Source organism: Equus quagga, chromosome 1, assembly GCF_021613505.1.
Source record: "Equus quagga isolate Etosha38 chromosome 1, UCLA_HA_Equagga_1.0, whole genome shotgun sequence".
Taxonomy (NCBI): domain Eukaryota; kingdom Metazoa; phylum Chordata; class Mammalia; order Perissodactyla; family Equidae; genus Equus; species Equus quagga.
Genome location: NC_060267.1, coordinates 143,014,607 through 143,031,302, shown reverse-complemented (window position 1 = coordinate 143,031,302; position 16,696 = coordinate 143,014,607). Strand labels below are relative to the sequence as shown.

At 40.2% G+C, this 16,696-nt stretch overlaps 1 protein-coding gene across 8 annotated transcripts in view; it reads right to left on the bottom strand.

Moving 5' to 3' along the window:
- The window catches only part of ULK4 (unc-51 like kinase 4), a 512,778-nt gene extending 503,288 nt beyond the window's left edge, over window positions 1-9,490 (bottom strand). For 5 of the 8 annotated variants that reach the window (XM_046640162.1, XM_046640173.1, XM_046640193.1 and 2 more), the window contains exons 1-2: window positions 9,384-9,489; window positions 5,293-5,486 (exon numbers count right to left, since the gene is read on the bottom strand). In XM_046640162.1, the coding sequence (XP_046496118.1) occupies window positions 5,293-5,430 (138 nt within the window). In that variant the 5' untranslated portion in view covers window positions 5,431-5,486; window positions 9,384-9,489. Of the gene's footprint in view, window positions 1-5,292; window positions 5,487-9,383 lie in introns of all 8 variants that reach the window. The other 3 variants (XR_006885343.1, XM_046640211.1, XM_046640226.1) reach the window with 2 other exon arrangements.
- Between the last annotated feature and the right edge of the window lie 7,206 nt (window positions 9,491-16,696).

Sequence of the window (16,696 nt, the reverse complement as noted above, 5' to 3'; positions counted from 1 at the left end):
CTTGTGTAATACAGTTTTGCATATTTGTGTAAATACAACATTGCAAAAGAAATATTCATAGGAAAATGACCAGAAGGTATACATCAAAATAGCTGCTGTTATGAGTAGAATTACTGGTGTTATTCAATTCTTTCCACTCTTTTTCTCTTTTCTATTTAAGTACACACTACTTTTATAATCAAGAAAAAAGAAGTAAGTAAAAAAAAAACCTTTACTAAGTAAAAATAACCTAAATGCTCAATAATACACTAACAGTTAAATAAGTTGTATATCAACTGACAAAATATTAGGCCAATGTTAAAATGTTTATTTTTAAAGTAGACCATTATTTTTCACCATACACAAAAATTAACTCAAAATGGATCAATGACTTGAAAATAAGACCTGAAACTATAAAACTCCTAGAAGAAAACATAGGCAGTATACTTTTTTTTTTTTTAAAGATTTTTTTTTTCCTTTTTCTCCCCAAAGCTCCCCGGTACACAGTTGTATATTCTTCGTTGTGGGTCCTTCTAGTTGTGGCATGTGGGACGCTGCCTCAACGTGGTTTGATGAGCAGTGCCATGTCCGAGCCCAGGATTCAAACTAACGAAACACTGGGCCGCCTGCAGCAAAGTGTGCAAACTTAACCGCTGGGCCATGGGGCCAGCCCCGGCAGTACACTTTTTAACTTCAGTTTTAGAAGGATCTTTTCAAATACCATGTCTACTCGGACAAGGGAAACAAAAGGAAAAAAACAAGTGAGAATTCATTGACTAAAGAGCTTCTGCAAGGCAAAGGAAACCAGGAACAAAACGAAAAGACAACCCACCAACTGGGAGAAAATATTTGCAAATCATATATCTAACAAGGAGTTCTTCTCCAAAATATATAAAGAACTCACACAACTGAACAACAAAAAAACAAACAACCCAATCAAAACATGGGCAGAGGATATGAACAGACATTTTTCCAAAGAAGACATATAGATGGTCAATAAGCACATGAAAAGATGCTCGACATCACTAATCATCAAGGAAATGCAAATCAAAACTACAGTGAGGTATCACCTTACACCCGTTAGAATGACTATAATCACCAAGACAAAAAGTAACAAATGTTGGGGAGGTTGTAGAGAAAAGGGAACCCTCATACACTGCTGGTGGGAATGCAAACTGGTGCAGCCACTGCGGAAAACAGTATGGAGATTTCTCAAAAAATTAAAAATAGAAATACCATATGACCCAGCTACCCCACTACTGTCTATTTATCCAAAGAACTTGAAATCAACAATACAAAGAGATTTATGCACCCCTATGTTCCCTGCAGCATCACTCATAATAGCTAAGACATGGACGCAACCCAAGCACCCAATAACTGATGAATGGATAAAGAAGATGTGGTATATATATCTACCATGGAATGTTACTCAGCCATAAAAAAAAGATAGTCCCATTCGCAATAACATGGATGGACCTTGAGAGTATTATGTTAAGCGAAATAAGCCAGACAGAAAAAGACAAACACTGTTGGATTTCACTCATCTGCAGGAGATAAACTAACCATGGACAAAGAAAACAGTTCAGTGGTTACCAAAGGGGAAGGAGGTTAGGGAGTACGCATAAGGGGTAAAGGGGCACATTTATATGGTGACTGACAAATAGTAATGTACAACTGAAATTTCACAATGTTATAAACTATTATGACCTCAATACAAGAAAATAAAAAATGTTTACTTTTATAACAACATGGAAAAATAACAGTGTTATAATGTTAAGCGTAAAAGGTAAGAGACAAAATTATATAATATCATGATTAGAAAATTTAAAAAAAAAAGATCTCACAGAAAAAAAGACTAGAAAACAAACCAAACCAAAACAGTGATTGTCTTCAGGTGATAGAACAATGCTACTGCTTTTTTTCTTCTCTCCATTTTTCTATATTGTCCAAATTTTCTCTAATGATGATGTAGTGCTTTCACAATATTTAAAAGAACTCTCAAAGGATTCTACGATATTCTTTTTAAAAATATTCTTAGTGAATCCCAATATCAATTTGCCCAGATTATTAAAAGAGGAAACATTACAATGAACACACTGATCTTAAAATGTACATTTCCATTAGATCATAAGACTACTTATGCACCAAAAACAAAAGAGTGAATTCAAAACTCAATAATAAAGAGGCAAAAGCCTGAAAACCACAAAAGTGTGTGATTAACAAACCATCAATCCCAGAATTGCTGAACTACCGAAATGCTTTGGGTCCTTGTTTGCCAATTAAAAAAAAATCACATACAAATTCTACTGTCACTCAACACAGGCTAACAGGCCCACAATTTGCACAAATATACAGCTCCCTATTTTAAAAAGGGAATATGGTACACTCTGGGAACAACTAGATGGGCTCAGAGTGTAACACAAATAATGGAAAATGAATCCATATAACTTAGAAGACAGACAAGGAGAAAGCCAAAAATCAGAGTGACCAAGAGAGAATTTGAGGAGCACCTTGTAATAAATTCCCACTAATAAGGCCACTAGAGAATGGGGAGGACACTTGGTGAGCATGTTTAAATGGATACCCACTGATTCAGGCACAGGAAGAGGAGGTCCTGGTGAAAAAACAAAGGAGGTAGGGAAATTTCAACAGAATTCAGCCCACAGCACACCCTCCCAACACTCTCCATCATTTCATATGCCAAGTGGCTGCTCTTCCAGGCCCTGGGCCCCTCGGCTCTCTCAACCTCGCTCTCCACCCTCATCTCAACCACCCGTCTCTGACCTGTGCCATCTGATACAGGAGCCAGTCACCGTAGAGGGCTTCTGTGCACTTGAAAAGAGCTAGTCTGAACTGAAATGAGCTCTAAGTGTACAATACACACCAGAAGCTGAACACTTAATATCAAAAAAATACATATATCTCTTTAATAATTTTATACTGATTGTATGTTAAAATGATAATACATTGTATATATTGGATTAAATAAAATCTATTAATAAAATTAATTTCACCTATTTATTTTCCCTTTCTCAGTGTGACTACTCTGAACTTTAAAATTAGATTTGCAGCCTGCATTATATTTCTATTGGACAGCATTGTTGGATTTTTACCAATAACTGTATTATCTCCAAAATCTCTTTCACACACCCTAGTCCATGACCACTATTCACTCACTTTCCAGCTCACCCATTCTAGTACTCCAATTCTGGTTAAGTTCAACCCTGCACACATTCTGCATATAACCAAGTAGCTGAAGCAGACAGAAACCACGCTGACTGACCCACCTTCAATTTATGATCCCCAATCCCAAAGAGCCCCAGCCAGTCTGTCCTCCAGTGACTATTCACACCTCCTCGTTCTCAAAACACTGCCTTCCCGTCTCCAAACTGATGACTTAGCTCCTCATCTCAAAGAAACCTAATCAGAAGAGAAACTCCTTGATTTCCCAGCACTGAATCTGCACCTTACCCCACAAGCCTGTCTTCCCTCAACTGTGCACACTCCTTTCAAAAGCCAACATCTCCCCACACCCATTAAAATGGATATTAAAAAAAAAAAACAGAAAATAAGTGTTGGCAAGGATGTCGAGAAATGGGATCCCTTGCACACTGTTGGTGGGAATGTAAAATGGCACAGTTTTTGTGGAAAACAGTATGTCAGTCCTCAAAAAATTAAACAGAATTACCATAGGATCCAGCAATTCCACTTTGGGGATATACCTAAAGGATTGAAAGCAGAGTCTCAAAGAAATATTTGTACAATGTTCATAACAGCATTACTCACAATAGACAAAAGGCAGAAGCAACCCAAGTGTCCACAGACAGGTGAATGGATAAGCAAAATGTCCTTGTACATACAATGGAATATTACTCAGTGTTAAAAAGGAAAGAAATTCTGACACAATGTTACAACATGGATGAACCTTAAGACATCATGCTAAGTGAAATAAGTAAGTCAAAAAAGGACAAATTCTATATGATTCCACTTATATGAGGGACCTTTGAGAGACAGAAAGTAGAATGGTACATGCCAGGGGCTGGAAGAGGAAGCAACGGGGAATTATCATTTAAGGTGTATAGAGTTTCAGTTTCACAAAATGAAAAGAGTTCCAGAAGATTCAGCAATCGCACTCTTGGTATCCACCCAAAAGAGTTGAAAACTTATATTCACATAAAAACCTGCACATAGATATTTATAGCAGCTTTATTCATAACTGAAAGCAATCAAGATGCTCTTCTATAAGTGAATGAATGAACAAACTGGAACAATACATGCAATGGAATATTGTTCAGCGATAAAAAGAAATGAGCCATTAAACCACAAATAGACACAGAGGAACCTTAAATGCATACTGCTAAGTGAAAGAAACCAATCTGAAAAGGCTACGTACTATACGATTTCAACTATATGACATTCTGGAAAGGGCAAAATTATGGAGATAATAAAAACATCAGTGGTTGCCACAGGTAGGGGCAAAGGGAGAAGGATGAATAAGTGGAGCATGGAAGATTTTTTAGGGCAATGAAACGACTCTGTATGGTACTATAATGGTGGACACACGTCATTACACATTTGTCCAAACCCATGGAATGTACAACACCATAAATGAGCCTTAATGTAAACTATAGACTTTGGGCAATCAGGGTGTGTTCATTAAATATAACATATGTACCAATCTGATAGGGATGTTGATAATGGGGGAGGCTATGCATGTGTGGGGGCAGGAGGTATATGGGAAATATCTGTATCTTCCTCTTAATTTTGCTGTGAATCCAAAACTGCTCTAAAAAACCTTTTTTTTAAAAGAAGTTCTGGAGATGGTGATAGTTGCACAGTAAAATGAATGTACTTAATTTCACTGAACTGTACACTTAAAAATGGTTATGATGGTAAATTTTGTGTATTTTACCACAATAAAAAAAAATGTTGAAAGGAAAAAAAAGCTAGGTTTGGCCCAGGGAGCCTGGGCTATAAAGTGGCACAGCTATTTCAAACCCAAGTCATTCTCACTCAAAGTCTTTCCTTCAGAAAGCATCATAATCATATACTAAATTTAAAAGTAGATGATCTAACATAGACTACATTTTCCCTGACTCTTACAAAAAAAAATTCTAAGTTGCTGATTACTTGGGTATGTTTATTAGTCTTTATACAGAATTGCTGTCACTCTACAGACAGACAGTGGCTCAATCCAGATTGAAAATGGGGCCTTTGCTATAGTGAGTTCAATGACTTCTGTTTACATGCTGCTTACTCTACCTGATCACAGTTCTGTCTTTTGCCAGAGGGAGGGAAACAGGCTTGACTTACCCAATTGGTTATTTCAGGTCTTTTGCACTTATCAGTACAAAGAATAGCTACAAAATTGATCGTCCCCTTTCGTCGCCCTTTATAGACAACGGTCTTGCTTCCTCTGCCAATCTCCTCATACAGAATGAAGTTTTCCATCTCTGGGCTGACTTCTCACACTCGATAAAATGACAACATAATAGCATCTCTAGCTCCTAAAAAGTAAACAAAAATGACACTTAGAAATACAAGCTGATTGCATGATTAATTAGCCTAGGGTAGATATATGTAAATAAGTCTAATAATTCTATAAACTCAGAAAATTCACCTTAAAGTTTTGGACACTAGTGTCTTTCTTTTTATAAGGTAAAAAAAGCTAAGGGAAAAATAAATAAAGCAATTTACAAGCCAATATTCAACTTCCTATCCACAAGATCTTAACAAAAATAATGAAAATGACAGCTATTTCTAACATATGTAACAAAATCAGGGAATGAATGAGATTTCAGCCAATGATACCTTTCCTATTTTCTAGTTACAGTGGAAAGCACATTGTGTCAACATCTGTATAATGATTGGGGCAATATATGCCCCACCTAAACCTCAAATTGTGAGAAGCAAATGAGACAACATGTAAACATACTTTACAAACAAATATGGACTAACAGTATTTCCAAAGAGATTGCAAGAGTCAATCCAAATATTATTTGAAGTCAGGGGTCAGCAAATTACTAATTCCTGGGCCAAATCTGGCCTGCTGCCTGTTTTTGTAAATAAAGCTTAACTGGAAAATGGCCACACCCATTCATTTATCTATTGTCTAAGGCTGCTTGCAGGCTACAATGGCAGAGTTGAGTAGTCCTGACAGAGACCCTATGTCCCGCACACACTCTAAAATATTTACTATTTCACCCTTTACAGAAAAAGTTTGTCAACTCTTGTTTTAAATCAAGATTTTTTTAACCAATCACTTCATCATCTAGGATATAAGCCGTTAAAAGAGTTCATTTTCTTAGTCAACAAAGTCCTCTAATTTTCACAAGTAAATAAAGATCTGATGTGGTCTTTTATGAGACTAGATTTTATGCGGAATTGAAGTAAAATAGTGGATTCAGGATCTTAACATATTCCCAGCAACATAATCAAAGTATTCACTGGACTAAAAATAGCTTTTCAATTGGCATCTCTTTGGGAGGATTATACATGCTAGACCATAGAAAACTTCCCAGAAACCATCCAAGCAGTAAGATATCCACTTTAAAAAAAGCTTACGTTTCTATATGCTATCCAGTAAGTCAGAACCTACAGTAAAATTCTTCTGAAATAGAGAAAGTAAAAGAGCAGTAAGTTAATGGGTATGGGGTTTCTCTGTGTGCAGATGAAAACGTCCTGACATTGGATAGTGCTGATGGTTGTATAACTTTGTGAATACAATAAAAATCCTTGAATTCTACATTTTAAAGGGGTGAATTTCATAGTATGTGAATGCTATCTCAATGTTTATTGAGATATAATTGACATGTAACACTGTGCAAGTTTAAGGTGTACAATGTGTCAATTTGATACATTTATACATTGTAATATGATTACCACCACAGCACTAGTTAACTCCTCTATCACATCACATAATTATTTCTTTTTTGTGGTGAAAACATTTAAGATCTATATCTTAGCAACTTTGAAGTATATGATACATTACTGCTGACTATAATCACTATGATGTACATTAGATCTTCAGAACTCATTCATTTTTGGTGGAGGCCATACAAAAAAAGGCAGAGCCAGATTCGGCTGATGGGCAGTAGTTTGCTGACCTCCGACCTGGTATAAGGAACAAGTTATCTAAGAATCCAGGAATAATTCTAATTGATTCCATCTTCCAATGAAATCAAAACATACTGCAAAATGGGAAAATTCTACTATAAAAATTTATAGGCTAGTAATTACATTTAGTTACTTGGATTATAAACCCAGTTATCTAGAGCAAATCAGAAGAAATCAGACTACTGATGGTGAAATTTTTTAAATTCTAAGTGGAAAAGATGTGGGAAAATTTTGACTTTGAATCAATGGAAACACAAAAAATGCACAGATAGTATCTATTTCTTTCAATCAGTTTTACCAAGTTCCTTCTACATTCCTCTCCTCCCTAAAACCCATTCATTAAAAAAGAACCGGTTCTGACTCCCGACTCACTAAACTTCAGCCTTAACAGGAGAAACTGTGTGGCAAGGGGTCAACAAAATATAACATGTAATATAACAAAAATAAGATTAAATTAACCATATGTTAACACGGACAAGCTATTAAGCCAGAAAAAAAATAACGAGACCCTAATTAAATGTTCACAAATTGGCTAGATTACAATATATCAGGATAAGATGTTGAAGAAAGTTTTTATGTAAGAGGAATAAATGATTCCGTGAAAACAAAGTTTTAGACCACAGGAAAAAAAAATTAAGTAAAATCTTAAAATTTTCCATTTGATTCAGCCCAGATTAGTTCCTCAGTCTTTTACTGAGTAGAGGCATCTGAGCAGACTAGCAGGTCGAAATTAACAAAATGCACCAATTATAAAGTCTGCTTAGATAAGATGGTTTATTACTTTCAGCACTTCCCCAGTCTGGGGCTCAGATTCCATGGAGTAAAATAGGAATTGGATCAGATGATCTTCTAAGTTATTTTTCAAGTTTGAAATTCCACGACTTTAAGACACTTTTTGACTCACTCCAAGGATGTTCCTCACCTTAGACTTCCCAATATGTTTTTAAAAACCTGTAACCTCTTAAATTGTAAAATAAAACACAAATACAGAAAATCCACAAAATAAATGTATAGTTTAATGAGCATGAGCGTGCATCCGGAGGGCAAATTAAAACACAGATTGCTGGGCAATCATAGTTTAATGAATTATTATAAGAGGGATGCCCTTGTAATCACCACCCAGATCAAGAATAGCTCTTTGCCAGCCACCCCATAAGCCCCTCCATGAGCCTACCGCAATCGCAACTCCTCCTACTCCCCAAAAGTAATCACTCACTGACTTTCATAGTCACCACTTCCACGCGTTTCTTTTATAGTTTTCCCACCCATGTGTGCATTCCCAGACACCACAATTCAGTCTTCCACATTTTCTAAAAGTGTGATGCATCTTTTAAGGCTCTTCTAATCTACAAGTTCACCTAGGTATTATCTGAGAAGCCAGAAGTCAGAGCAAATCACATAGGAGTAAATAAGGCTTTTAAGATCCAGGGTGCAGGGCATTCATTCGACAAACTCTGAAACAGACCACGTGACAGGAGCACTCTGGTAAAGATCAGAACCCTCCCCTCAATCATCCCAACTTTCAGATCATTAACTGCCGCACTAACAGCATGGGCAACACCTGCGAACTTGATAGAAATGCAAATTCTTGACCCCCAGCCCAGACCTATTGAGTCAGAAACTCTGAAAGTGGGGCCAGAATCTGTGCTTTAACTCACCCTCCGGATACACTCTCACCTTCAGAACCACAGGGTGGCAGGCGCTATAACAAGCACTGAACAGGTGCTCTTCCTCGCAGCACTTTAAAAACCAAACTGCAGGCTTTAAGCTTGCTCTGACCTCGAAAGTGCACTCTGAGAAGCTAGGTAAACCCTCCCCCCCCCCCCCCGCCCCCATCCCTATCACCCACTCCCCACTCCAAGCGGCTCGAAGCCAGCGAACTGGCGGTTTTCACTACCTCCTTGGGGCCACGGACATCAGTCTGCGAGGCTGTCTTACAACGTGAGAAGCGCCGCCGCAGTTTTAAGAGAGAAAACTCTGAATTTGGGGTTTGCATAAAGCATATCTCCTGAACCCTACAGCCTCGAATCCCCCCTGCACCCAGGCCCTAGAAGAGGTGTCTCGTGGGCCCTGAACTGAAGGCCGCAGAAAGTTGTGTGGGGTTTTTAGTTCAACACCAGCACAAAGCAGAGCCGGAAGAGAGGGGCGGACGGAGAGAGGGCGCGGGGGGCACAGGACGGTAGGAGGGTGGGTAGGTCGCGTCCCTCCAGGCCTGCAGTCTCTCTCGCGCCCGCTGAGGGAGACACAAACTCAGATTCGTGACCCGTAAAACTGCCAGTGCCCCTCACCTGGTCGTCCCGTGGGAAGAAGCCGCCGATCCACTGGACGGCTCTCGCGAGTGCGCGCGTCTCGGCCCCCACCCTCAGGACGGGTCCACTGGCCAAAGGCCAGGGGCGAAGCAATGGAGCAAGACCGGACGCGCAGAAGCAGCGACAGGCCGTGCAGCTCCAGCGCCCCTCCGCGTTTGGACTCGCCCACCCCGTCTCCAGGGCAGCACGCAGAACGCCGGAAGGAGCGCAGGCCGCTGACTGGCTGAGCAGTTTCGGTTCCTATTGGCTGGGGCCTGAAAGTGAGGCCGCTAGGACACCACCCTCAACCCAAACGGCCTCGCCCGAGCCTCAGGACCGGTCCACCGACCCTAGACCGGGGCAGGATGTGCTGGAGCGAGGCAAGATCCATCGCGTCAGCGTCCGGCCTGGCAAGTTCAGCGCCCCTCCGCGTTTGGATCCGCCCAGCCCGTCTCCAGGGCAGCACGCAGAACGCCGGAAGGAGCGCAGGCCGCTGACTGGCTGAGCAGTTTCGGTTCCTATTGGCTGGGGCCCGGAAGTGGGAGGCCGTGACGGAGCGTTCGTCCGCTCTATCTGGGCGTGGGAACTCGGATGTCAGGCGGTAGGAGGGGTTCCGTTTGGGGTGTGGTTGCATGCGTTAGGGCTGTGCAGCACTGGCCCTCGTCATTTTTTCCCGCTCCCACCGTTTTCTTCTATCCTTTTTGTTTCTGACGCCCTCCGGAGCTCAGATGGATGTGGCGATGGTCTGGATAACTAATGGTTCAGAAGCCGGCTCCTCGAGTTCCTCACCCTTTGGAAAAGAGAAGGCTATGGATTTCTTTCTTGTACGTGAGAAAACAGAACAGATCTGCTGATCTCGAGTAGATTGTTCATGACTTTCAAAGCTCCGCGCCCTCCAATTCCAACCACCAGTCGCGTTAGCACCAGCTCCCCCTTCTTCCTTCCGTTCAAGTTGGTGCAGTGATTCTTAAACTTTAGCGTCAGAGTCACCTGGAGCGCTTGTTAAAACACATCTCTGGGCCCCACCTACAGAACTACTGATTCTGTAGATCTGGATGAAGCCCAGAATTTTCCCTTTCTGTCAAGTTGCTGGTGATGCAGATGTTGCTAATCAGGAACTATGCTTTGCAAATGTGTGTAGAGGAACTGTGCCTCTCTCTAATCTCAGGTGAATCACACCTATTCTTTGCCGTCTAACCTTCCTACCTTCTCAGGAATCTTACATTATCCATTATTGTCAGTTTTGTGTATTTAACAGCTTTGCTGTGGAAAAAAGTTTCCTCATAAGATGGGCATGGATGTTAGCTCAGGGCCAGTATTCCTCAGCAAAAAGTGGAGGGTTGGCAGCAGATGTTAGCTCAGGGCTGATCTTCCTCAAAAAAAAAAAAAATGTCTCATGGGTAACACCTAGTTAATGAAGACGTAATATCAACTAGTTTATTCCAAGTTTTGATAAATAGCCTCAGCGTTAATGTCAGAAACAGTATCAAATACTGGTGCTTCTTAGCCTAGGTTCCTTGGATGCTTCCAGGCAATACGTACACCTGCTAAGACAGTTAAAATTTTGTTTGCACGATGGACTACTACTCAGCCATAAGAAATGATGAAATCCGGCCATTTGTGACAACATGAATGGACCTTGAGGGTATTATGCTGAGTGAAATAAGTCAGAGGGAGAAAGTCAAATACCATATGATCTCACTCATAAGTAGAAGATAAAAACGACAAAAAAAAAAAGACACATAGCATTGGAGATTGGACTGGTGGTTACCATTGGGGAAGCGGGGAGGGGGGAGGGCAAAAGGGGTGATTAGGGTCACATGTGAGGGGATGCACTATAATTAGTGTTCGGGTGGTAAACATGATGTAATGTATACAGAATTTGAAATATGATGTACATCCGAAAAAAATTAAAATTTAAAAAAAAAATTTTGTGTGCATGTCTATTTTTCTGGCTAGAGAGTCCATGGGTTTGATTAGATTATCAAAGGTATCAATGACCCGGAAAAGTTTAAGAACTCCTGCAGTAGACGGTTTAGGACAATAACACAAACACAAGCTAGAGAGTACATGGACCTGGCTCAGTAATCACCACTGGTCCAGAGGTTAGATCTGGATGTTAGTTCAATTTCAAAAAACAAAAAAACGGGGGCAGCCAAGACAGAAAAAGACAAACTCTGTATGACTCCTCTCATAGGTGGTAGTTAACATATAGACAAAGAGAACTGATCGGTAGTTACCAGGGGAAGGCGGGGGGAGGGCACAAGGGGTGAAGTGGTGTACCAACAACATGACTAATAATGATGTACAACTGTAATTTCACAAGGTTGTTAACTATCATAATCTTAATTAAAAAAAAAACGGGGGCAGCCAGGTGGCATAGTGGTGGAGTTAGTGCACTCCACTTCGGCAGCCAGGGTTTCACCAGTCTGGAGCCCTGGCATGGACCTACACACTGCTCATCAAGCCATGCTGTGGAGGTATCCCACATACAGAAAGAGCTACATCTGTGCCAATCTTCCTCACCAAACAAAACAAAATGAAAAAACAATTGAGTGCTGTTTAGATTCTTGAGCAGGACAGAGCTGAAACGTCGTACTTCGAATGCTTCAATTCCTGAGAACTTTTGGTGACCTTTGCCTTCACCTCAATTTTAGATTTTCATTCTCATTATAGCTGATAAGAATGAGTCTGACATAAAGGATACCCAGTGCTGAGTTACGCAGGCAACCTCTTCCTCTCAGAAATACCTTATGCTTCATCTTCCTCATCTCTAGATTATTATAAAGAATCTCTCCATTCAGTCGCGTAGGAAGTTCCTTCTTTGGGCAAAGCACTGTGTTAGATGTTGCAGAGGAGAAAAAAATCATTTATTAGTTGTTATCTTTATTCAGAGAAGCTTACAAAATAGTAGTGATACTACATGGAAAGTTAGCAAAAAAAAGTTTGAGAGGATGGGAAAACAAAATTCATTTGAATCCTGTAGAGAAGTTAGAACAAAAAAAAAATACATATTTGGAAGGCTCTGAAGGGCTGAAGGTGCTCAGGGTGGACCCTAAATTGGGCTTTACATATCCTAGCTGCTAACAAGAGAGAAAAGCCGTAAGAATCTTCACTGGCTACAAAGTAAGAGCAAACCATTTAGTCACAAAAAAATCTAACTATTCCTGAAAGAAATGCATCCCCTGGGTCTTCAACGTGTGCTGTGAAGAGCTGTGCCATTATAAACACTGTGAGGAATTCATAGGTTGATTCCTTTTCCTGGTCACTCCGTATGAGAAGATAGCATCATGTCATAGCAGATTCAATAACATTGCCTCTGCAGAAATGGATATGCTTCTGAGGGTGAGCACTCAGCCCTCTTGGTCTGTTTAGTCTGGGGAAGCCTTCAGAGTAGAAGATCAGCAGAGAAGCTTCCATAGACACTGCTACACTTAGGTCACAGCTTTTAAAGATAAAAGAGTTATAAATCCAGGTTTATCCACACTCGCCAATAACCTGGAGTGCAGCTCTTCCATAAAGCCAGTTAAATATGATGCCCCGTGCTAAAGAGAAGTTCACATACTCTTGTGACAACTGGGGAACCTAAGAAAGATGCTCTGCTTCTACCTGGAGGGAGTCAAAATAGGACACTTGGGAAAGGCTACAACTGTCCTCACAAAATAACGTGGACTCACGATTCAAGATGAGGAGCTGAACACGTGAATTTACCATGCAGCCTCCCAAAGCCTCACTGAAATGACTGTATCAAGATTTAAACCATAAGGGCACTTAAGAGCAAGGAAGGGAACCATCATCAGATGGAAAATCTGAGGCATTTCTGCAATACAGAAAGCACTTGGCTTCAGATAAGCAGAGGATCTGTAGCAGAAATAACCCCAACTCAGCCACTAACCTGTGAGTCCTGGGGCCTTTCATCCTCATTTTTGGTAATGGATAAAAGGAATTCCACTTCCACCACCAAATGACCTGGCCACCCTAAGCAGTGTCTCCCTGCAGTGGCTTCTACTTTTAAGATAAAACTTGGAAATACTTCCTAAATGACAGGAACAAAGGGTCTTGAGTAGTGGAGAATTGAGGATGCCTTCGGAACCATGAGGCTTTCCTGCTCAGAATGATGGCAGCACTAGTGTTCTCATCTTCAGTGAAAAGATTAGAAGGTTCCTTATTGGGGATAGAGATTTGCCCAAGAAAAAATACTGACATCTGGCAGCGGGAAGGTCTCCCAATAAAAGAGCTGTCTCGGTGCCTTATCACCACGAAATGAAGTTCACCAATCAATAAACCCCCCAAATGTGCAATAAACAGTGAATGAGCCTTTTAGCGCCTTACTCCTGCATATGAACACATAGCAGATATCAAGATATCTAAGGAAACACTAACATGAAAGAGATTATAATAAGCAAACCAATAAAAGTAACTCAGAGAAAACTAAAACAATGCAGAAAGTGTCTTCTTCAGAGAGAAGATATGTTTCTTATTTGTTGTATTTGAAATTTCATATGCATATTTTCAAGCTTATTACCTGACATGCTCAAAGCTTCCAGATCCTCTTTTCATGTTGCTTTTCCTGCTTGCTCTGCCAGTTCCTGAGGAAGGTGTTTTGAAGTTACTCCTTATGGTTGTAGATTTGCCAATTATTTGCTGTTGGGTTTATTTCAAGGACAATGAGCTTAGAAAAATAACAACAAAATGTTCCCAATGGAAATAGAAGGAAAGCAATACTGAAGATAAAAACAGAAATGAGTGAAACACACGGGGGAAAATCCACTAGCCAGGGGTTAAAATTCAGAGGACAGAAGACGATTTCCACATTGTTCTTCCGGGTTGTAATTTCCCCAGAGAACTAGACACAGAAGCTGGCCATGGTGTCACGGAGTCTCCAGCCCTCCCTAAGATATGATGCACTCCACTCTCAGGTTATCAGCTCAGGGAATGGATTCTCCTGGAGACAGAGTCTGGGAGCCTCAGGACTGATGCATCCCGTCACTCCAGAAGGCCTGGGAGGGAGCATGGTCATTCTTCCAGCACCAGCTTGCTATTGTGAATACACTGAAAGAGCCAGACACCACTTCCCTCTGGGATGGGAGATTTTCAACTTATAATACTAACCCAAGAGCCTTTAAAATTTCTGGCCTCCTGGCATGTCTTTTTCCTTTAACAACAAATTTAATCACTAGCATCCATAGCACATACTGTGGCAACTCCAGGATGGCCTAGATTTCCAGGGAAATCATATTTTTTGGTCCCTTCTTGCAACAAATTCCTTAACGCTTGGTCCCTCCTCACCAGCTCATCTCCAGCACATCCTATTCACTTCTGACCCCACTTCCCCTTGTGTACCTGACAGTGCTTTCCTCTTCTTCCTTCCCCAAAGCCCATGTTACTGTGTGAAGCAGATTTTACTGAAGATACGGCAATAATAGGGAAATTATAGCACAGAAAGGAAATAACTTAAAACTGAGTGTTAGATGTGGTGGTGGTAAGGGTGTTAGAGAGCAGGCACTTTCCCGTTTCTGATAGGACAGTAATTTGGCAATATTTATCAAAATCATCAATGTACATCCCCATTGACCCAGCAATTCCACTTCTAGAGAGTTATCCAACAGATATATTCTTGCATTTACAAAATGACATATGCACAAAAGTATTCATTGCAGCCTTGTTTGTAATTTAAAAAAATTGGCAGCAACTCAAATGTCCATCGGTAGGAGGCTGAACAAATTATAAATGAATTTGCTCTTTGTAAATTGATATGAAAATATCTCCCAAACTAGTTATTAAGGGTAAAAAGCAAGATGCCTAGTACTGAGTATAGTATACTGCCATTTGTGGAGAGAAAAAAAGAAGAGCAAAAATATATGTAGGTGTTTGCTTATATATGCAAAGAATAGCTCCAACATCTCCTGCAGGAAACATGAGAAACCAGTACTTGCTGACTCTGGAGGGGAAGCGGGCAAGAGCAGGACTGGGTACAAGAGATGTATTTTGTGCAATTTGAATTTGGAACCATACAACTGTACTATTTATTCTATCTGTACATCATAAAATTTAAATGAATGTGCATTTTAAAATTATATATTACATATGAGGATGTTTTATACACACACACACATATATAATTTGAATGGACAAAATGGAGCGTGGCACATCTACGTTCTGCAAGTCCCCCCGCAAGTAACCATGCCTCCCCACCAGGACTCTGCCCATAGCTCTTCCTGTTTTCCCTTCTCATCTTTTCTACCCAGTCCTGTACTCCCTCTCCCCACCCACTTTCTTCCCAGTCTTCAGAGGAAAATTGTGTCATCATATTATCTGGTGCAGCACCTGAACTCTCTAGCCTTAAGCACCTCTCTCTAGACAGAAGGGACCTAATCTAATCTTCCATCATCAGCAAGGTCATTAAAGAGTTTGCCTAAACAATGTCACCCACTCCTGATTTTTACCTTTAGCAATTCAAAGAGTCAACAGATTATTTAAATTTAGAGTTTTCTCTTACAAATCTTAGGCCAAGTTTTTAGGCTAGTCTCCGTAACAGTCTCTGCTAGGGGCAGGGAGAGGCACGTTCTCCTTGTGCAGAAAAAAATGCCAGTTTCCTTTCCTCTTTCCTGATACATAGTTGACACTGAAATGAACATTCGTATACTTCTATCTCAGCAAACATCTCTGATTTTTTTGCCTGAGGATAAATTCATATGTGATATGGTGGTGTCAAAGGTTTAATATTTCCTTTGTGATTTTTAAAAAATTATTTTTAAGCTTCAGAAAGGCATTTCCCATGTGGAAACTAAATATTCACCTATTTTTCTATTTTTATTATTTCAGTTTTTATAACAGATGATTTAATCCATCTGGAGTTTATTTTGGTGAACATTAGAAAATTAGGTTATAACTTTATTCCTCCTTAGAATAATTAACCAATTATCCCAGCGCTAAAAGTCTCCCTTTCCTCAAAAATTTGTGATGCCTCCTTCATTATAAACCAGCTTTTTAATATGCACATTAAGGTCTATTTCTAGCATATTACTTTTGCTCTTTTGAGCTCTCTATTTTTGAACTAGTTAAAGATGGTTCTTAATAATTTTCATTTTAAAATTTTATAATACAGAAGAAAGAAAAAGCGTCTGCAGAGAATGAAGGGGCAAGGATGACAATGAAAACATAAAGAGGGGGCAATGGGTAAGACAAGGCAGTGAGTGTATGTGCCTGAGCATCAATTAGCGTTGAGGCACTGAAGCACTGAGCTGCACTGAGAGCCTGCCTCTGCCTGGAGAACATCAAATTGTGATGAGAGAAAAAGTCTGGCATTGTGA